Source organism: Salmo salar, chromosome ssa01, assembly GCF_905237065.1.
Source record: "Salmo salar chromosome ssa01, Ssal_v3.1, whole genome shotgun sequence".
NCBI lineage: Eukaryota > Metazoa > Chordata > Actinopteri > Salmoniformes > Salmonidae > Salmo > Salmo salar.
In genome coordinates this window covers 129,069,623-129,092,392 of record NC_059442.1, presented here as the reverse complement: position 1 = coordinate 129,092,392, position 22,770 = coordinate 129,069,623, and the positions used below count along the sequence as shown (strand labels likewise).

The following is a 22,770-nucleotide window of genomic DNA, read 5'->3' as shown; positions in this document are numbered from 1 at the left end:
CTAACATGATTCTGTATTCTATCTACAACTTCTCTGGATGGGTCAGACCATATCCAGACATTCATCAGTTTGTTTTTATTTAATAGCGTTGCATTATGAATCATTTACAAAAAACATCAAGTCCGAGTAACAAATGTGCGGCTGTGCACTGTGCTTCTTTTTTTTAAAAATTTTTTAAGTCACATCAGAAATGGAAGATTTTGCAAATCAAGAGATCCGTTAAGAGTAGAGGGAAAGGCTTCTTCACGTGTTTTTTTTTTTTAAATATACAAGAAGTAGTAAACACTATAGCAATAAGGAAAGTTCATTCTAACCAAAGGATGGTTCTGCGATACAACAAGAGGCATTGAAAGGGTGTTACTACAGGTGGGTAATGTAGTATGTTACTAAAAATGCAGACTGTGCTAAAACTAATCTAACAAATGTTATTACAGAACTCAACCTGGAGTCCTATAGTCGACAGCAGATATTATTTTTGCATTTGGTTTCAAATGAAGCCAGGGTCACATTCAGTAGGGCACAACATTATGGAACATTCAGATAAATATTGTGTGAAAATCTTCCTGTCAATTAATGAAGGAATCACGTCAGCTCTAAACATTTATCTGCAACAAGTGCAACGTTGCACCGTCCTGAACACAACCCACATGCACCAATGCATTCTTCACAAAAAAACACTCCACAAAACAGGAGGCAAAAATATCGCTTGGATATTTCACCAGAGACACAATATCTCAGCAAAGTCTGTTTCAATCAACTCAAAATTGATCAAAACAGATTTCAGTAAACAGCATTATTTAATGTAACAGACACTTCTCAACCAAAGTAAATAATAGCTGAACCCAAACCTTAACCGCTTGTGTCATTTTCAGACCTGATGCTGCATTACAGCAAATCATCAGTCAAGTGCATTGGTACCGAAGATGACACCACCCCCCCAAATAAATCAATTCTAGACCATAATAGGTTACCATCAATTCCTATTAAGACATGACATGAAGGCAGTGCCATAAAGCAAAATTCAGGATATTGGACCATTCGTTTCAATAAAACGTTTGTGTGCAAAGCCCTGAAGAGTAGAAAAGTCGCGGGATGTACACACTTAGTCCTGTGACCTAACTAATTGACCTGTGTGTAAATGTCTTATAGGGTGTGAATACCTGCTTTAGCTGTAGTGAGAATACAGCAGCTCCTTAGGGAGACGTTAAATGGTGGACAGTGGTCAACGTGCTGTTCCAACTTATATTCATATTTTGCGCAAGACTGAACAGGGATGCACTGGTTATTGGTTAGACATTTGCTAATACAGTATAAGACAGATACTTTTCACTTTGTCAGGGCTTAAGTGACTTTATCTACTCAATTATTTCACCTTTGACGAGTATACCAAACTGCACACTGGTTAGCCAAGGAAAAACATCTGCAACATGGAGTTTCGCCATGAAATTAACCACCTCATACGATCTTCATTGAGGCGATATGGGAATGTGTAGTCTAGGTAGTTAACTAAGCTTGACGGAACCCCTAAAACCTGGCCTGATTTATTAGCATACCTTTTAGCCAAGACAGAGCAGCGCACAAAGCATTCAGACTAATGATGGCTTCACTAGCTATGGGTTAGATTATAAGCTTATCCACAGGTTAGGGGTGGGAACAGTGGGTGTGGTAGGTAGAACAGAGATGTAGGCTATGGGGTCCAGGATGTAGGGTATAGATGGGTATAAAATAGGACTAGGGCCTCAGTATGAGGGTGAAGGTATGGGAGTTGGGGTAGGACTGTAGTGGAACTGGGTGCAGGTTATGGGATGATACTGTGGTAAGGCTGGTCTTTACGATATGTGGTAGGACTGGGTCCATTTTAAAGAAGTTTGAGATATAGAGATTGAGATATACATCTTAATCTCAAACAAATTGTTTCTCCTTTAAGTCAAGCATCAGGTAAGAAATGTAGGTAGGTATTTGGTGAAACTGGTCTCTAGGGTATCAATGTGTTATGGGGTAGTTCTAGGGTAAGAGGATAAGAGGTGAGACTGGGTAACAAAAGTCAGTCATCAGGGGAGGTTTAGGCCACGTCCAGTACGCCTGCAGCCACCAGCTGTCGGGACAGCCAGTCCAGGCCCTCGTGGAGCCCTGTGCCGCTGCGGGCGTCACAGCCTTGGATGTGCCAGCTCCTCCCACAGCACAGCTTGTGAAGGCTCAGAAGCTCCGTCATCTCCTCCACTGACACAGCCCCGGGGACATCCTGCAGGTGAGGATAGAGGAATCAATGACTTAAATCGTCTTTGTGTGTGTGTGTGTGTGTGTGTGTGTGTGTGTGTGTGTGTGTGTGTGTGTGTGTGTGTGTGTGTGTACCTGTTTGTTGGACCAGGGGGCTGTGTGTGTACCTGTTTGTTGGACCAGGGGGCTGTGTGTGTACCTGTTTGTTGGACCAGGGGGCTGTGTGTGTACCTGTTTGTTGGACCAGGGGGCTGTGTGTGTACCTGTTTGTTGGACCAGGGGGCTGTGTGTGTACCTGTTTGTTGGCGAAGATGAGCAGCAGGGCGTCTCTCAGCTCTTTCTCGGTCAGCAGTTTTGCCAGCTCACTGTGGGCCTCCATCAGCCTGTCTCTGTGACAGCTGTCAATCACAAACACCACCGCTGGAGAGAGAAACTGAGAAAGTCAGGCCCCTATTCATTCATAACCTGGAAACAGGTTTCCTGGATGAGTAAAAAAACATTTACTGAAAACGTTTTTGTATAACATACTGTATTTTCAAATTCTCTCTTCAGATATCAATACATTTGTCATTTATTGATACAGTAAGGGAAGCAGGTAATATGAAAGAAAGAGGATAGTCAGATACACTATTTATACAAAAGTATGTGGACACCCTTTCAAATGAGTGGATTCGGCTATTTCAGCCACACCAGTTGCTGACAGGTGTATAAAATCGAGCACACAGCCATGCAATCTCCATAGACAAACAATGGCAGTAGACTGGCCCGTACTGATAAGCTCATTGACTTTCAACGTGGCACCGTCATAGGATGCCACCTTTCCAACAAGTCAGTCAACGTCAGCCAAGAACTGTTCGTCGGTAGCTTCATGAAATGGGTTTCCATGGCCGAGCAGCCGCACACAAGCCTAAGATCACCATCCGCAATGCCAAGCGTCGGCTGGAGTGGTGTAAAGCTCGCCGCCATTGAACTCTGGAGCAGTGGAAATGCGTTCTCTAGAGTGATCAATCACGCTTCACCATCTGGCAGTCCGACGGACGAATCTGGTTTTGGCGGAAGCCAGGAGAACGCCACCTACCCCAATGCATAGTGCCAACTGTAAAGTTTGGAGGAGGAAAAATGGTCTGGGGCTGTTTTTCATGGTTCAGGCTGGGCCTCTTAGTTCCAGTGAAGGGAAATCTTAATGCTACAGCATACAATGTAATTCTAGACGATTCTGCGCTTCCAACTTTTGTGCAACAGTTTGGGGAAGGCCCTTTCCTGTTTCAGCATGACAATGCCCCCATGCACAAAGCAAGGTCCATACATAAATGGTTTGTTGAGATCGGTGTGGAAGAACTTGACTCGCCTGCACCTAAACCCCATCGAACACCTTTGGGATGAATTGGAACGCCGACTGCGAGCCAGGCCTAATCACCCAACATCAGAGCCCGACCTCACTAATGCTCGTGGCTGAATGGAAGCAAGTCCCTGCAGCAATATTCCAACATCTAGTGGAAAGCCTTCCCAGAAGAGTGGAGGCAGTTATAGCAGCAAAGGGGGGGGGGGGTACCAACTCCATATTAATGCTCAACGAGCAGGTGTCCACATACTTTTGGTATGGTAGTGTACCTTGTGTGTTCAGGTAATAGTGCTTCCAGAGAGGTCGTAGCTTATGTTTCCCACCAACATCCCAGATGGTGAACTTGAGATTCTTATACTCCACTGTCTCCACATTAAAACCTAGAGATGACAAGAAGGAATGGCTAGTGTCAATACAATTCAGGTAAATGTAATGTCAAAATGTATAATTTGACACGTGCCTACATGACAAAGACTGTTGTGGGTTTACCTATGGTAGGGATGGGCTGCATAAACTCGTCCTGTTTCAGCTTGAAGAGGATGGTGGTTTTCCCTGCACTATCCAGTCCCAGGGTCACCACCCTGATCTCCATCTTTGGACCGATGTGGACCCGGTTGTCCTGGAACAGAGAAAACCATGTCGTCTAAATGAGGTAACTAATTATCTTTCAATGGAGAGTGTGCCAAGTCTTGAATTCCTACAGAGTAGAGCCGAGTGCTGTACCTTAGTGAATGTGACGGGGATACCAGCGTCTAGCTGGATGTGGTCGGCCAACTCAGTGAACTGCTGCTGCTGTTTCTGCAGAGTCTCCAACAGTCTGTTGATCTCCTGCTTTGCCAGAACCACCCTGCAGTCATCCTACCGAGAGAGACGGGAAAGAGATCAGTCATGACTACTGGGATGTTTTGTGATACTTGTGGGCAAAAATGCTCGATCTTTCGGCGATAATTCGGACATTTTATATGGCAATATGCAATGATTTTGTCCAATTTTTCACAAATGCGCTGATGAGGGAAAGTGGGTTGACACGTGGCTTGATTGAACCATATTATGCGGTAAATGGTTGAGTATGCGAGCCCTCTTTTTGTGCTGCGGGGATAAGTCAGTTTTGTCCAATAATATTGCGATGAATTGACTGTTTTATGCTGAAATAGTGCAGTGATTAGTCAAATTTGGAAGCCCTCGGATAATATGCAGGGCAGGGCATTGTTGATTTTGAAAATAAAACATTTGCTATCGTAGAATCCAGGAGGGACTGTCCAATTGAACACGCATACAGAAGACCCCAGGAAGAACATAGCGGTGCAAAGCTGCTTATTGAAAACGACGGCACCTTCCAGTGCAAGCAGAGATTGCGTTCCTACGGTGTGCTCTAGATGCTATTCCCATTGGTGGCCCCATTTTGGCTCCTACCTGCTGCAGTGTTTTCTCACAGTGCAGGCAGGCAGTGGAGACCTGGGAAAGCAGGATGGCCATGTCCTCCTGCTGCTGCCGGAGCCAGATGAGTCTCTCTCTGACGTGGGCGTCTACTACGCTGAGCGCCATCTCCTCCTGTCTGCACAGCGTCTCGTGGAGGTCAGCGAAGTATGCCCGTACGCATGACCGTGCGCTCTCTGCCGTGCCTGGGACCTGGGGAACACCCACAGACGACTGAGTCCATCAGGAATACACACAGCATGAGGAAATATACACTAGGATAAACCATAAGCCATTTCATGACTTTTTGGAAGGAAACAACGTTTCCGAGGACTTTTAAATGTAGCCATTGTAAATTGGTAAACACAGTAACAGCTTTACATTGATTATAGCTCAATTGCCTAGCTATCCTCTTTGACAACTAAAGTTCTTCTGTTGTATAGTATGCAAAAAGTCATCCACTGCCAGCTGTTCTTACATGTTCAGTGTGTGCCATGCTGATGCCGTCCTCCACTGTCTGTTCTCCTCCCTCAATCTGCTGTACGATCCCAACCAGCTTCCTGGAATACTCCGACACCTCCTCTGTGAACGTTCGGATACAGTGGGCCATGTCCAAGATGGATGCACGGATCTGATTGGCTTCTGCCTCCAGAACCACATTCTACAGGAAGGAAGCAATCAGCAAGGAGAAATTAATCAAATCATAGCAGTTGGAACAGCCTCAACCTTCAACACCATAGTACCCGCCAAGCTCTTCACTAAGCCCAGGGCCCTGGGTCTGAACCCCTTCCTGTGCAACTGGGTCCTAGACTTCCTGACGGGCTGACCCCATGTGGTGAAGGTAAGCAACAACACCTCCGCCACACTGATCCTCAACACGGGAGCCCCACAGGGGTATGTGCTCAGCCCCCTCCTTTACTCCCTGTTCACCCATGACTACGCACCAGAAGAAACACTACTCCGCTACAGAGTTGAGTCTCCCTCTCATCCTTGAGTTGTTTCTACAACTTGTGGTAAATTCAATTGATTGGACATGATTTGGAAAGGCACACCTGTCTACATATTGTTCCACAGGTGACAGTGCATGTCAGAGCACAAACCAAGCAATGAGGTTGAAGGATTTGTCCGTAGAGCTCCGAGACATGATTGTGTCTAGGCACAGATCTGGGAGTAAGGGTACCAAAACATTTCTGCAGCATTGAAGGTCCCCAAGAACACAATGGCCTTCATCATTCTTAAATGGAAGAAGTTTGGAACCACCAAGACTCTTCCTAGAGCTGGCCATCCGGCCAAACAATCGGGGGAGAAGGGCCTTGGTCAGGGAGGTGACCAAGACCCCAATGGTCACTCTGACAGAGCTCCTCAGTTCCTCTGTGGAGATGGAAGAACCTTCCAGAAGGACAAACATCTCTGCAACAGTCCACCAAATCAGGCCTTTATGGTAGAGTGGCCAGACGGAAGCCACTCCTCAGTAAAAGGCACACGACAGCCTGTTTGGAGTTTGCCAAAAGGCACCTAAAGGACTCTCAGACCATGAGAAACAAGATGATTCTCTGGTCTGATGAAACCAAGATTGAACTCTTTGGCCTAAATGCCAAGCATCATGTCTGCAGGAAACCTGACACCATCCCTACGGTGAAGCATGGTGGTGGCAACATCATGCTGTTGGGATGTTGTTCAGCGGCAGGGACACTAGTCAGGATCGAGGGAAAGATGAACGGAGCAAAGTACAGAGAGATCCTTGATGAAAACCTGCTCCAGAGCGCTCAGGACCACAGACTGGAGCGAAGGTTCACCTTCCAACAGGACAACGACCATAAGCACACAGCCAAGGCAACGCAGGAGTGGCTTCAGGACAAGTCTCTGAATGTCCTTGAGTGGCCCAGCCAGAGCCTGGACTTGAATCTGATCAAACAACTTGCCACCCCCATCTAACTAGCTGTGTGAGAGTACTTGATGTCATTCACTGAGGGTTAGTGCTATCTAGGAACCTTGGGACATCCCTAGGCTAAACACTAACCTTAACCCATCACATAACCCTGAACCATTTTAAAATGTCAACTTCAACGGGATGGCGACATCCCAAGGATCCAGGATAGCAAGGACTGTTTACTGAGGCAACACGTAGGGCGAGTGCCAGCACCACATTTTGTGATTGATGTTTTTCCTTTCAAGTGACAACAAAATACCAATACATTCAAAATGTGTCCAATGCGGTGTTCCAGCTGGCTAGCATGAGGCAGCTCAGTCTTCAGAGTCTAGGCATTTTGTTTGCTGGAATCATTGCAGTTTATCCTCCCATTCGCTAGAGTAACACAGTTTTTCTATATAAAAATATAGTCTTTCTGGTCCTCTTAAACTGTATGTGGTGCTTACATGAATGTTCTTTGTAGGGCTGTTTTTAGCACAATCAATACAGAAAAGGTTTTATTGGTTATCTGTGAATATTGCCACTCTAAAATCGGAATTGTATCAGATCAAAAAATTCCATATCGTTCGGGTTCTAATAAAAACATATATTCTTGTCTCTAGTGGGTCTCGTTGCTAGGAATGTTGCTTGAGAGATGGACGTAAGTAGTCAATACTGATATTCTCCAAGCTGACTCTTCCTCCTTCCAGTACCTTGTGTCCCTGGTGCTTGCCGTACTCTTTGCACACGCAGCACATGAGCGGCCCAGGCTGGCAGATCTCCTCCTGACAGACAAACTCGATAGCGTGGACCTGATGCTGAGGGCACAGCGTCTTCTCGTGGGGCTTGTCTGCCAGGGGTACCCGCCGGTGCTTGGCCAGGGTGCGGGTGGAGTGGGTGAGCTGGGAGCAGTTGGCACACAAGTGGGTGGCACACACTGTGCAGTACATAGATGCAGTGTGGCTCTCGTCCTCGTCACAGCGGATTATACTCTGGAAGGAAAGGGAAGAACATAGAATAGTGTTACTTACTTAATGACAACATGAAATATATGTTTGGCTGGATGATGAAATTAAGAAAAAAAAACGAGACAGATCAAAGCAAAGTCCCATATTGCGTTCACCTATCTTCTGTGTTTTCAGATAATTGCAGATGAAAGATGGGAACCCAGGGCGGGGGTAACTACTGCCTACCTCTTCCATGCCTTTGAGGGACTCCTCTGCCATGCCCAACTGGTTGGACGCTCCATTCTGCAGCCTCTCCAGAAGTTCCAGCAGGGCAAAGTTCTTCTTCAGACCCCACACACCAGAGTCCCCTGAGAGAGAGAAAGAGAGAGAGAGAGAGAGATGTCACATCCCCTTCACACAGACCAGAGTATGTGAGCCATTGGAAATCCCACTCATCGCTCATGGAGCGGTCTTTGCGCACCGCTCCATGGTTCAATGTCCATTCCCCTGCTCTGCAAAAAAAAATATTCATCAGCGCTCACATAAAATAAAAAATGTAGCTCAAACTTAGACTCCCCTTTTTGTTTAACAATAGCCTATATAGAAATCAAAATGTGCTGCATGGGCTCATTAGTTGTCTTGCTAATAATTACACAGGCTGTGAGACCTATTTCTTTGTTGACTCATAACATTTCTGTGCATTAGTGGTGGGGGAGGCTAAATAAACACAACAGAATAGGCCTTATTAAAAGAACAGTGGTGAAATGAAAAATGCTGGGCAGAACACGTCCAGAGCTCGTGGCTGAGCAGTACCGGAGTGAAATTGGAGCAGGAGAGAAAGGCCGAATCGATCCATTACAGCCAAATTACACACCTTCCACTTCGCTCACATCCTCTAACACAGGTATTCCCAAAATGGGGTACGCGCAACGCTGTCGGGGGGGGTTAAAAATGTGATTCACATGAAAAAACATATACAGTTGAAGTCTGAAGTTTACTTACACCTTAGCCAAATACATTTAAACTCAGTTTTTCACAATTCCTGACATTTAATCCTAGTAAAAATTCCCTGTCTTAGGTCAGTTAGGATCACCACTTTATTTTAAGAATGTGAAAATGTCAGAATAATAGTAGAGACAATGATTTATTTCAGCTTTTACTTCTTCCATCACATTCCCAGTGGGTCAGAAGTTTACATACACTCAATTAGTATTTGGTAGCATTGCCTTTAAATTGTTTAACTTGGATCAAATGTTTCCGGTAGCCTTCCACAAGCTTCACACAATAAGTTGGGTGAATGTTGGCCCATTCCTCCTGACAGAGCTGGTGTAACTGAGTCAGGTTTGTAGGCCTCCTTGCTCGTACATGCTTTTTCAGTTCTGCCCACAAATTTTTCTATAGGATTGAGGTCAGGGCTTTGTGATGGCCACTCCAATACCTTGACTTTGTTGTCCTTAAGCCATTTTGCCACAACTTTGGAAGGTCAATGTCCATTTGGAAGACCCATTTGTGAACAAGCTTTAACTTCCTGACTGATGTCTTGAGATGTTGCTTCAGTATATCCACATCATTTTCCCTTCCTCATGATTCCATCTGTTTTGTGAAGTGCACCAGCCCCTCCTGCAGCAAAGCACCCCCACAACATGATGCTGCCACCCCCATGCTTCACGGTTGGGATGGTGTTCTCCGGCTTGCAAGCCTCCCCCTTCTTACTCCAAACATAACGATGGTCATTACGGCCAAACAGTTCTATTTTTGTTTCATCAGAACAGAGGACATTTCTCCAAAAAGTACGATCTTTGTCCCCATATGCAGTTGCAAACCGTATTCTGGCTTTTTATGGCGGTTTTGGACCAGCGGCTTCTTTCTTGCTGAGCGGCCTTTCAGGTTGTCGATATAGGGCTTGTTTTAGTGTGGATATAGATACTTTTGTACCCGTTTCCTCCAGCATCTTCACAAGGTCCTTTGCTGTTGTTCTGGGATTGATTTGCATTTGCATTTTCACACCAAAGTAAGTTCATCTCTAGGAGACAGAACGCGTCTCCTTCCTGAGCAGTATGATGGCTGCGTGGTCCCATGGTGTTTATACTTGCGTACTATTGTTTGTACAGATGAACGTGGTACCTTCAGGCATTTGGAAATTGCTCCCAAGGATGAACCAGACTTGTGGAGGTCTATAATAGTTTTTCTGAGGTCTTGGCTGATTTCTTTTGATTTTCCCATTTTGTCAAGCAAAGAGGCACTGAGTTTGAAGGTAGGCCTTGAAATACATCCACAGGTACACCTCCAATTGACTCAAATGATGTCAATTAGCCTATCAGAAGCTTCTAAAGCCATGACATCATTTTCTGGAATTTAGTTAGTGTATGTAAATGTCTGACCCACTGGAATTGTGATACAGTGAATTATAAGTGAAATAATCTGTCTGTAAACAATTGTTGGAAAAATGACTTGTGTCATGCACAAAGTAGATGTCCTAACCAACTTGCCAAAACTATAGTTTGTTAACAAGACATTTGTGGAGTGGTTGAAAAACGGGTTTTAATGACTCCAACCTAAGTGTATGTAAACTTCTGACTTCAACTGTGTGTGTATATGTATGTATGTATGTATGTATGTATGTATGTATGTATGTATGTATGTATGTATTCATGCATGTACAGTGGGGCAAAAAAGTATTTAGTCAGCCACCAATTGTGCAAGTTCTCCCACTTAAAAAGATGAGAGAGGCCTGTAATTTTCATCATAGGTACACGTCAACTATGACAGACAAAATGAGAAAGAAAATTCCAGAAAATCACATTGTAGGATTTTTTATGAATTTATTTGCAAATTATGGTGGAAAATAAGTATTTGGTCACCTACAAACAAGCAAGATTTCTGGCTCTCACAGACCTGTAACTTCTTCTTTAAGAGGCTCCTCTGTCCTCCACTCGTTACCTGTATTAATGGCACCTGTTTGAACTTGTTATCAGTATAAAAGACACCTGTCCACAACCTCAAACAGTCACACTCCAAACTCCACTATGACCAAGACCAAAGAGCTGTCAAAGGACACCAGAAACAAAATTGTAGACCTGCACCAGGCTGGGAAGACTGAATCTGCAATAGGTAAGCAGCTTGGTTTGAAGAAATCAACTGTGGGAGCAATTATTAGGAAATGGAAGACATACAAGACCACTGATAATCTCCCTCGATCTGGGGCTCCACGGAAGATCTCACCCCGTGGGGTAAAAATGATCACAAGAACGGTGAGCAAAAATCCCAGAACCACACGGGGGGACCTAGTGAATGACCTGCAGAGAGCTGGGACCAAAGTAACAAAGCCTACCATCAGTAACACACTATGCCGTCAGGGACTCAAATCCTGCAGTGCCAGACGTGTCCCCCTGCTTAAGCCAGTACATGTCCAGGCCCGTCTGAAGTTTGCTAGAGAGCATTTGGATGATCCAGAAGAGGATTGGGAGAATGTCATATTGTCAGATGAAACCAAAATATAACTTTTTGGTAAAAACTCAACTCGTCGTGTTTGGAGGACAAAGAATGCTGAGTTGCATCCAAAGAACACCATACCTACTGTGAAGCATGGGGGTGGAAACATCATGCTTTGGGGCTGTTTTTCTGCAAAGGGACCAGGACAACTGATCCATGTAAAGGAAATAATGAATGGGGCCATGTATCGTGAGATTTTGAGTGAAAACCTCCTTCCATCAGCAAGGGCATTGAAGATGAAACGTGGCTGGGTCTTTCAGCATGACAATGATCCCAAACACACCGCCCAGGCAACGAAGGAGTGGCTTCGTAAGAAGCATTTCAAGGTCCTGGAGTGGCCTAGCCAGTCTCCAGATCTCAACCCCATAGAACATCTTTGGAGGGAGTTGAAAGTCCGTGTTGCCCAGCGACAGCCCCAAAACATCACTGCTCTAGAGGAGATCTGCATGGAGGAATGGTCCAAAATACCAGCAACAGTGTGTGAAAACCTTGTGAAGACTTACAGAAAACGTGTTGACCTGTGTCATTGCCAACAAAGGGTATATAACAAAGTATTGAGATAAACTTTTGTTATTTACCAAATACTTATTTTCCACCATAATTTGCAAATAAATTCACTAAAAATCCTACAATGTGATTTTCTGGATTTTTTTTCCTAATTTTGTCTGTCATAGTTGAAGTGCACCTATGATGAAAATGACAGGCCTCTCTCATCTTTTTAAGTGGGAGAACTTGCACAATTGGTGGCTGACTAAATACTTTTTTGCCCCACTGTATGTATGTATGTATGTATGTATGTATGTATGTATGTATACATATATATGTACATATACATATATACATATATATATACATACATACATACATACATACATACATACATACATACATACATACATACATACATACATACATACATACATACATACATACATACATACATACATACATACATACATACATACATACATACATACATACATACATACATACATACATACATACATACATACATACATACATACATACATACATACATACATACATACATACATATATATATATATATATATATATATATATATACACACACATATACATATATATACATATACATATATATATATACATATACATATATATACACAGACAAAAAAAAATAATTCTTCACATTTTCAAACAGTACATTTATATTTTCCAACGGGGCTATACATTCGGGTGAGATTTTTCTCTCGCCTGAGTAGCCTAGATTCACTGCCAAAAATAAACTTAAATCATCTAGTGTTCAGTGAAATAACAACAATGTCAAATACATGTAGCCTAGTCAAATAATTAACATCCAATCACATTAAATGTTACTCTCTCACGGGAATTCCACTAACGGTCCGCATGTAGCCAAATGTAGCTGCTGCTCATGTTGGTATCTGTACTGATGGCGCAAAAGCCATGACAGGGAGACATAGTGGAGTGGTAACGCGCGTGCAAGCAGTTTCTCCCGACACCACTTGGGTACACTGCAGCATCCACCAAGAGGCTCTTGCTGCCAAGGGAATGCCAGACAGCTTGAAAGATGTTTTGGACATGACAGTGAAAATGGTTAACTTTGTTAACCTCTATGGGCTAGCGTCCCACCTACTCAACAGCCAGTGTAATCCCGTGGCGCGATATTCAAATACCTCAAAAATGCAAAAACTTCAATTTTTCAAACATATGACTATTTTACACCATTTTAAAAGACAAGACTCTCGTTAATCTAACCACACTGTCCGATTTCAAAAAGGCTTTACAACGAAAGCAAAACATTAGATTATGTCAGCAGAATACCCAGCCAGAAATAATCAGACACCCATTTTTCAAGCTAGCATATAATGTCACATAAACCCAAACCACAGCTAAATGCAGCACTAACCTTTGATGATCTTCATCAGATGACAACCCTAGGACATTATGTTATTCAATACATGCATGTTTTGTTCAATCAAGTTCATATTTATATCAAAAACCAGCTTTTTACATTAGCATGTGACTAGCATGTGACTAGCATTCCCACCGAACACTGCCGGTGAATTTACTAAATTACTCACGATAAACGTTCACAAAAAACATAATTATTTTAAGAATTATAGATACAGAACTCCTCTATGCACTCGATATGTCCGATTTTAAAATAGCTTTTCGGTGAAAGCACATTTTGCAATATTCTAAGTAGATAGCCCGGCATCACAGGGCTAGCTATTTAGACACCCACCAAGTTTAGCCCTGACCAAAAAGTCAGATTTACTATAAGAAAAATGTTATTACCTTTGCTGTTCTTCGTCAGAATGCACTCCCAGGACTTCTACTTCAATAACAAATGTTGGTTTGGTTAAAATAATCCATAGTTATGTTCAAATATCCTCTGTTTTGTTCGTGCGTTCAAGACACTATCCAAAGTGTAAAGAAGGGTGATGCGCACGACGCATTTCGTGACAAAAAAAATTCTAAATATTCCATTACCGTACTTCGAAGCATGTCAACCGCTGTTTAAAATCAATTTTTATGCCATTTTTCTCGTAAAAAAGCGATAATATTCCGACCGGGAAAGCGTGATTACGTTCAAAGAGAGAGAAACTAAAAACATGGGATCCCCTCGTGCACGAGCCTCAGTCTGATGGTCCTCTGATCGGCCACTTACCAAAGGCGCTAATGTGTTTCAGCCTGGGGCTGGAATTACATCATTCAGCTTTTTCCTGGGTTCTGAGAGCCTATGGGAGCCGTAGGAAGTGTCACGTTACAGCAAAGATCCTAAATGTTCAATAAACAGAGCCAAGAAGCCCAAGGAATGGTCAGAGAGGGTACTTCCTGTTTGGAATCTTCTCAGGTGTTTGCCTGCCATATGAGTTCTGTTATACTCACAGACACCATTCAAACAGTTTTAGAAACTTTAGGGTGTTTTCTATCCAAAGCCAATAATTATATGCATATTCTAGTTTCTGGGCAGTAGTAATAACCAGATTAAATCGGGTACGTTTTTTATCCGGACGTGTAAATACTGCCCCCTAGCCCTAACAGGTTAAAGCAAGGCCCCTGAATTCTTGTGTATTTTATGCACTATGCAATGATATCGGCAGCGACCATGTAACGCTTTTACAACATACAGAAGTGTGCTGGTTATCAATGGGCAAAGTATTGACAGATTTTTTTTTTTTTTTTTAAATAAGCTTAAAGTTCTTTACTGACCATAATTTTCACTTGTCTGACCGCTTGCATGATGACGAGTTTCTCACATGACTGGCCTATCTGGGTGATGTTTTTTCTCACCTGAATGATGTGAATCTAGGATTACAGGGACTCCGTAACTATATTCAATGTGGGGGACAAAATTGAGGCTATGATTAAGAAGTTGGAGCTCTTCTGTGTGTTGTCCTTGTTAATGCAGACAGAGGTCTTTCCATCATTATATGATTTTTTTGTGTGCAATTGAACTCAAGCTTACAGACAATGTCAAATGTGATATAGCGAAGCACCTGAGTGAGTTGGGTGCGCAATTGCGCAGGTACTTTCCAGAAACGGAGGACACAAACAACTGGATTCGTTATCCCTTTCATGCCCTGCCTCCAATCCACTTACCGATATCTGAACAAGAGAGCTTCATCAAAATTGCAACAAGTGATTTGGTGAAAATGTTATTTAAATCAGAAGCTACTGCCAGATTTCGGGATTGGGCTGCGCTCAGAGTATCCTGCCTTGGCAAATCGCACTGTTAAGACACTGATGCCCTTTGCAACCACGTACCTATGTGAGTGTGGATTCTCGGCCCTCACTAGCATGAAAACGAAATACAGGCACAGACTGAGTGGAAAATGATTAAAGACACACTCTCTCCAATACAACACAACATTACAGAGTTATGGCATCTTTTCAAACACACCCTTCTCATTAACCTGTGGTGAGTTATTCACAATTTTCGATGAACAAATAAGGTTTTATATGTAAGATGGCTAAAGCCAAGAGCAAAATTATTGATTATTATTATATTATTATTTGTGCCCTGGTCTTATAAGAGCTCTTTGTCACGTCCCACGAGCCAGGTTGTGACAAAAACTCACACTCATTCTTATGTTTAATAAATGTATCATATAGTGTGTGTGTGTGTGTGGCAGGCTTACAATGGCAAAAAACAATATTCGAGAGTGTGCTGACCCTGGTGCTAGAGGGGGTACGCAGCTGGAGGTTGAATGTTTGAAGGGGTATGGGACTATAAAAAGTTTGGGAACCACTGCTCTAACACATACACAGGAAAACAATAGGCCTGTATAGAAACTAAACCCTACAGAACTCACCCAGTTCAGTGACCTGCCTGTCAAAGGGGCAGCGGACGGCTCTACCATGCAGGGGCAGCCGGGTCAGACAGTCATGGCAGACTGTGTGACCGCAGAGCAGCAGCCGGGGGACCTTGTCCCCTTGGAGAGAGAAGACATCCTCACACACCCCACACTCCAACACCTGGGAACCACAACAACAACAACAACAACAACACAAAGACAGGTTTAGTCAGACACCCACACACAGGTTGAGTAAACTTGGATGGATCACTCTTCATTGCATATCATCTCAAAATGTTTTTATTTCTCCATGGACTGAGATTAGGAATATGCCTTAATTATAGAATAACTATCTTCAAAGTAATGACTCGGGACGTCGGGTTTGAAATGAAAGCTTCTTTTAGTAATACTACTTGTTCACATTACATTTAACAACTTTAGATTCTACAAAAACAATAATAGAAAGTTGCTAACGAAAGTCAGGAGAATCACTTGTCACTTGTACATAACTGGTGCGTTCTCCCCTCTTCCTACTACCTGTTGTAAAGGCATTCTAGAACTCGCAGTCAATAGCGTAATCCAATACAACAGAACTATGTACAGTTGAAGTCAGAAGTTTACATACACTTAGGTTGGAGTCATTAAAACTCATTTTTCAACCACTCCACAAATTTCTTGTTAACAAACTATAGTTTTGGCAAGTCGGTTAGGACATCTACTTTGTGCATGACACGTCATTTTTCCAACTATTGTTTACATACAGATTATTCACTGTATCACAATTCCAGTGGGTCAGAAGTTTACATACACTAAGTTGATTGTGCCCTTAAACAGCTTGGAAAATTCCAGAAAATGATGTCATGGATTTAGAAGCTTCTGTTAAGCTAATTGACATCATTTGAGTCAATTGGAGGTGTACCTGTGGATGTATTTCAAGACCTACCTTCAAACTCAGTGCCTCTTTGCTTGATATCATGGGAAAATCAAAAGAAAACAGCCAAGACCTCAGAAAAAGAATTGTAGACCTCCACAAGTCTGGTTCATCCTTGGGAGAAATTTCCAAATACCTGAAGGTACTACGTTCATCTGTACAAACAATAGTACACAAGTATAAACACCATGGGACCTCACAGCCGTCATAGAATGCGTCTCCCTTCCTGAGCGCTGTCTCCTAGAGATGAACGTACTTTGGTGCGAAAAGTACAAATCAATCCCAGAAAAACAGCAATGGGCCTTGTGAAGATGCTGGCGGAAACAGGTACAAAAGTATCTATATCCACAGTAAAACAAATCCTATATCGACAATAACCTGAAAGGTCGTTCAGCAAGGAAGACGCCACTGCTCCAAAACCGGCATAAAAAAAAGCCAGACTACGGTTTGCAACTGCCCATGGGGACAAAGATTGTACTTTTTGGAGAAATGTCCTCTGGTCTGATGAAACAAAAATAGAACTGTTTGGCCATAATAACCATCGTTATGTTTGGAGAAAAAAGGTGGAGGCTTGCAAGCCCGAAGAACACCATCCCAACCGTGAAGCATGGGGGTGGCAGTATCATGTTGTGGGGGTGCTTTGCTGTAGGAGGGACTGGTGCACCTCACAAAATAGATGGCATCATGAGGCAGGAAAATGTGGATATATTGAAGCAACATCTCAAGACACCAGTCAGGAAGTTAAAGCTTGGTCGCAAATGGGCCTTCCAAATGGACAATGACCCCAAGCATACTACCAAAGTTGTGGCAAAATGGCTTAAGGACAACAAAGTCAAGGTATTGGAGTGGCCATCACAAATGGCCATTTCACATTCTTAAAATAAAGTGGTGATCCTAACTGACCTAAAACAGGAAATTTACACTAGGATTAAATGTCAGGAATTGTGAAAAACGGAGTTTAAATGTATTTGGCTAAGGTGTATGTAAACTTCCGACTTCAACTGTATGTAGTTCTCTCAATCTCTAATACAATTACATATGTAAATAACTGTGAAGAAAATATCTTTAGATACAGCTCAATGACTTAACTGTAAACATTAACTCTATAACCCATTACAAGTTACAACATTAATGTACACCTCCTGCCTCTATAATTGTCATGGCATGCTTTGTGTAAGAGCTATTGAAGATTGAAAGCAATAAAATCTATGTTTTTTAACCAGTGGATTTTTGTCCATCCTCCACCGATTCAGAATGTCATTTTCATAGTCATGGCACAATATGTGTAAGAGACAATGATTTATACAGTACCAGTCAAAAGTTTGGACAGCTACTCATTCAAGGGGTTTTCTATATAATAGTGAAGACATCAAAACTATGAAATTACACATATGGAATCATGTAGTAACCAAAAAAGAACTGAACAAATCAAAATATATTTTCTGTTTGAGATTCTTCAAAAGCAGCCACCCTTTGCCTTGATGACAGCTTTGCACACTCTTGGCATTCTCTCAACCAGCTTCATGAGGTAGTCACCTGGAATGCATTTCAATTAACAGGTGTGCTTTGTTAAAAGTATTTTTTTAAAGAAACCACTGCTAAAGGACACCAATAATAACAAGAGACTTGCTTGGGCCAAGAAACACGATCAATGGACATTAGACAGGTGGAAATCTTTCCTTTGGTTTGATGAGTCCAAATCTGAGATTTTTGGTTTCAACCGCTGTGTCTTTGAGATGCAGAGCAGGTGAACGGATGAAGCATGGAGGTGGTGGTGTGATGGTGCTTTGCTGATGACACTGTCAGTGATATATTTAGAATTCAAGGCACACTTAACCAGCATGGCTACCACAGCATTCTGTAGAAACACACCATCCCATCTGGTTTGCGCTTAGTGAGACTTATTTTTCAACAGGACAATGACCCAACACACACCTCCAGGTTGTGTAAGGGCTATTTGACCAAGGAGGGTGGTAGAGTGCTGCATTAGATGATGCAGGGAGTTCGGCCTCCACAATCACCCAACCTCAATCCCAATTGAGATAGTTTTGGATGAGTTGGACCGCAGAGTTAAGGAAAAGCAGCCAATAAGTGCTCAGCATATGTGGGAACTCTAAGACAGTTTGAAAAGCATTCCACATGAAACTGGCTGAGAGAATGCCAAGAGTGTGCAAAGCTGTCATTAAGGCAAAGGGTGGCTATTTTGAAGAATCTAAAATATAATTTGATTTGTTTAACATTTCTTTGGTTACTACATTAATCCATATGTGTTATTTCATAGTTTTGATGTCTTCACTATTATTCCACAATGTAGAAAATAGTAAAAATAAAGAAAAACCCTTGAATGAGTAGTGTGTCCAAACTTTTGACTGGTACTGTATATACACTGGATGATAAGGGGCACTGCCACTGTGACTCCATCTTGGCACTTCCCCACCACTGTAAAAAATATTTTGTAAGCTCTAGAAATGCATTTATACACATTCATGCTCCTACTGGGGAGTGCCAATATGGCAGACCAGTAGCTTCAAAGCCTTTCAATGGCCAAGACATAGCATCAGCAATCCAGGTTTTATATATACTGAACAAAAATATAAACGCAACATGTAAAGGGTTGGTCCCATGTTTAATGTGCTGAAATAAAACATCCCAGAAATGTCATACGCACAAAAAGCTTATTTCTCTGAAACTTTGTGCACAAATTTGTTAGTGAGCATTTCTCATTTGCCAAGATAATCCACCCCCCTGAAAGGTGTGGCATATCAAGAAGCTGATTAAACAGCTTGATCATTAGACAGGTGCACCTTGTGCTGGAGACAATAAAAGGCCATCTTTGGTGTTGTGTTGAACAATGCCACAGATGTCTCAAGTTTTTAGGGAGTGTGCAATTGGCATGATGACTGCAGGAATGTCCACCAGAGCTGTTGCCAGATAATTTAATGTTAATTTCTCTTCCATAAGCCACCTCAAGTCATTTTTGAGAATTTGGCAGTATGCCCAACCGTCCTAACAACCGCAGATCACGTGTAACCACGCCAGCCCAGGACCTCCACATTCAGCTTCTTCACCTACGGGATGGTCTGAGACCAGCCACCCAGACAGATGAAACTGTGGGTTTGCACAACCAAAGAATTTCTGCACAAACTGTCAGAAACCGTCTCGGAAGCTCATCTGCGTGCTCATCATCCTCACCAGGCTATTGACCTGACTGCAGTACGGCGTTGTAACCGACTTCAGTGGGCATATGCTCACCTTCGATGGCCACTGGCATGCTGGAGAAGTGTGCTCTTCACAGATGAATCCTGGTTTCACCTGTACTGGGCAGATAGCGTGTATGGCGTCGTGTGGGCGAACAGTTTGCTGATGTCAATGTTGGGGGGGTTATGGTATGAGAAGGCATAAGCTACGGACAACGAACACTAATGCATTTATCAATGGCAATTTGAATGCACAGATAGCGTGACGAGATCCTGAGGCCCATTATCGTGCAATTCATCCACCGCCATCCCCTCATGTTTCACATTGCAAGGATCTGTAAACAATTCCTGGAAGCTGAAAATGTCCCAGTTTTTCCATGGCCTGCACACTCAGACATGTCACCCATTGAGCATGTTAGGGATGCTCTGGGTCGACGTGTATGACAGCGTGTTCCAGTTCGTGCCAATATCCAGAAACTTTGCACAGCTATTGAGGAGTGGGACAATGTTCCACAGGCCACAATCAGCCTGATCAACACATTTTTATTTATTTAACTCGGCAAGTCAGTTAATAACTAATTCTTATTTACAATATCTATGCGAAGGAGATGAGACAAATGGTGGTCACACCAGATACTGACTGTTTTTTTGATCCACACCTACTTTCAAAAAAACATTTTTTACAGATGCATATCTGTAGTCCCTGTCATGTGAAATCAATAGATTAGGCGCTATGATTTTATTTCAATTGACTGATTTCCTTATATGAAGTAACTCAGTGAAATCATAGAAATTGTTGCATGTTGCGTTTATTTGTGTTCATTGTACATCAATCGAAATAGCTATTGAAGATTGAAATCTTATGAAATCCACAAAAAGTTTTGGATTTTTCTCCATCCACCCCTGATTCAGAAAATACCATCTTCATAGTCATGGCAGGCTTGGTTTAATAGTTATTGAGGAGCGTGAACCGAATATCCAATATAAAACACATTTTACTTTATTCTTCTTGAACTGCACTATTGGTTAAGGGCTTGTAAGTAAGCAATTCACGGTAAAGTATACATTTGTTGTATTCGGCGCATGTGGCAAATAAAGTTTGATTTGATTTTGGTTCAAGACTGAATAAATTATGCAGTATCAAGCCAGCTACAATTAATGTTAACATACAGCTATGCTAATATATGCATCCAAGTGACAGGTGAAGTTAACGGATGCATATGCATGGTTTACAAAAAAACTGTGGTCGGGGCACTTAATTGCAGACAGAATCACCATCTGGAGTTTGTGGATTTCATGTCCACGCAGACACAAAAACTGCAGGCCGATCGTTTGACACTGCAGAGACGCCCCGGCCGCAGAAGCATACGAAGCCAAGAAGGCAGAATTGAGCGCCCTTGGTGGCCGTTTGAATAAACCGCCGGATTCGACCGGTATTATCGCCCACAAACATTGTTCACATGCTTCTTCAGACGTGTAAGTATTCAACCAACCTTCACCGTGTTGCCTGTGGCCCCTCTGCCGTGCCGAACACAGACGTCCATCGTTGCTGCTGTCCGATTTGTTCACACCCATAGCAACCGCCATCGGAGGACTAAACCATTACCACGGTGTCAGTGTGAATCCGAAAATGTCTGTGTGGAATATCTGTAGACCGCCAACTGAATTTGAGAAGTTGTAATTATGAAATGTAACTTTGGTGTTTTGTATCGATAAGAAAAAAATAATAGGTTTGGTTATTTACATTTTAAAAATCAATAATGAAACTGGCGATTATCTATCCCCCCCTAATATGGATATGGAATTGTCCGTCAGCTGTTTCCGTCAGTTCCACGGTTTGTGAACTTAGCGCCCTCTTGCGTTCTATCTGCAACACTAAATTCACCGTTTCTAAGCCTGTACGACAATTTCATGCTGTTACTGTCTTTGCCTGTACTGTCGCAACCCAGTCTCTCATTAACTATGTACTATATGTACAAATAAGCACAACGGTAAGTATCTCATTAACTATGTACTATATGTACAAATAAGCACAATGTTTTTATGTACTAATAGCACAAACTCATGATGCATTGCGCTCACAACCATAACACCAGAAAGACCTCTGATGCCACGCCAGTTCGTAATATCTTTAAACTTGATGCGCCCTGAGTTTGCGTTATTAGTACAAACTTGCTTAGATGTGGATGTAGCTAGCTATTTTATGGTGAGAACGCGAGGTAAGTCATTTTTAGGAAATGAGATATAATCGAGAATTTTCTGCATTTCAGCCCGCATAACTCTAAACTCTTATTTTATTTCAGTCAGTTATGTATATTGGTTTATCTTGTAGACAGGACATTATATTTATTTGCTCTGGACATCAGTATCTTGTATTTTTTTAAAAATGTTTTATTTAACTAGGCAAGTCAATTAAGAACAAATTCTTATTTACAATGACCGACTACCGAAATGGCCCCCTGCAGGATGGGGATAAAAATAAAAAAAATAAACGTTTTAAAAAACAAAAATTGTGAGGGGGGGGCTTGCCTGTTTTGCATGTTATTTTGCCATTAATAGATGTCACATATCAGTTTGCAAACAATGTAAAAATAAAAAAAATAAAAAACATATATCATTGAGTTTATAAAGCCAAACATGGTCTCCTTTTTGTTTTCTTGAGTAAGGCAGCTCCAAAATGCAGGTGTTTCAACCTAGCTCTTTCTGTGGTGGTGGGGCAAGCCAGCAGAAAATACGGAGCATTGTGCAGTGATTGGCTCAGTGTTCTATCACTCATGGGGACACTACGTCACTGCCAAGTCTAAGGGTAGAGCTCTAAAATTCTAGCCTCTTCGGTGCTGCCATAGAGTTACATTAGAAGTGCCCATCAAAGAAGGCTCAAGGTCATTGGCCACAGATAAAATGACATCAAATCACGTTATGTCTACAGTAGCTTTGATTGGACTGATCATGTCAACATCATACTTTCAAAATCTTAGTTAGCAGTCATCATCATGAATCAAGTCGACAATATAC

General features: G+C 42.4%; 1 protein-coding gene across 1 annotated transcript; it reads right to left on the bottom strand.

The window, feature by feature from the left end:
• Window positions 1-60: 60 nt before the first annotated feature.
• LOC106562204 (E3 ubiquitin-protein ligase TRIM23) lies at window positions 61-21,342 on the bottom strand. The gene is given in 12 exon segments (XM_014126914.2): window positions 61-2,242; window positions 2,513-2,637; window positions 3,829-3,939; window positions 4,049-4,178; window positions 4,283-4,417; window positions 4,973-5,188; window positions 5,454-5,636; window positions 7,598-7,876; window positions 8,078-8,199; window positions 15,646-15,808; window positions 21,249-21,312; window positions 21,314-21,342. Coding segments are annotated over 12 exon segments (1,737 nt in total). The 3' UTR covers window positions 61-2,062.
• Between the last annotated feature and the right edge of the window lie 1,428 nt (window positions 21,343-22,770).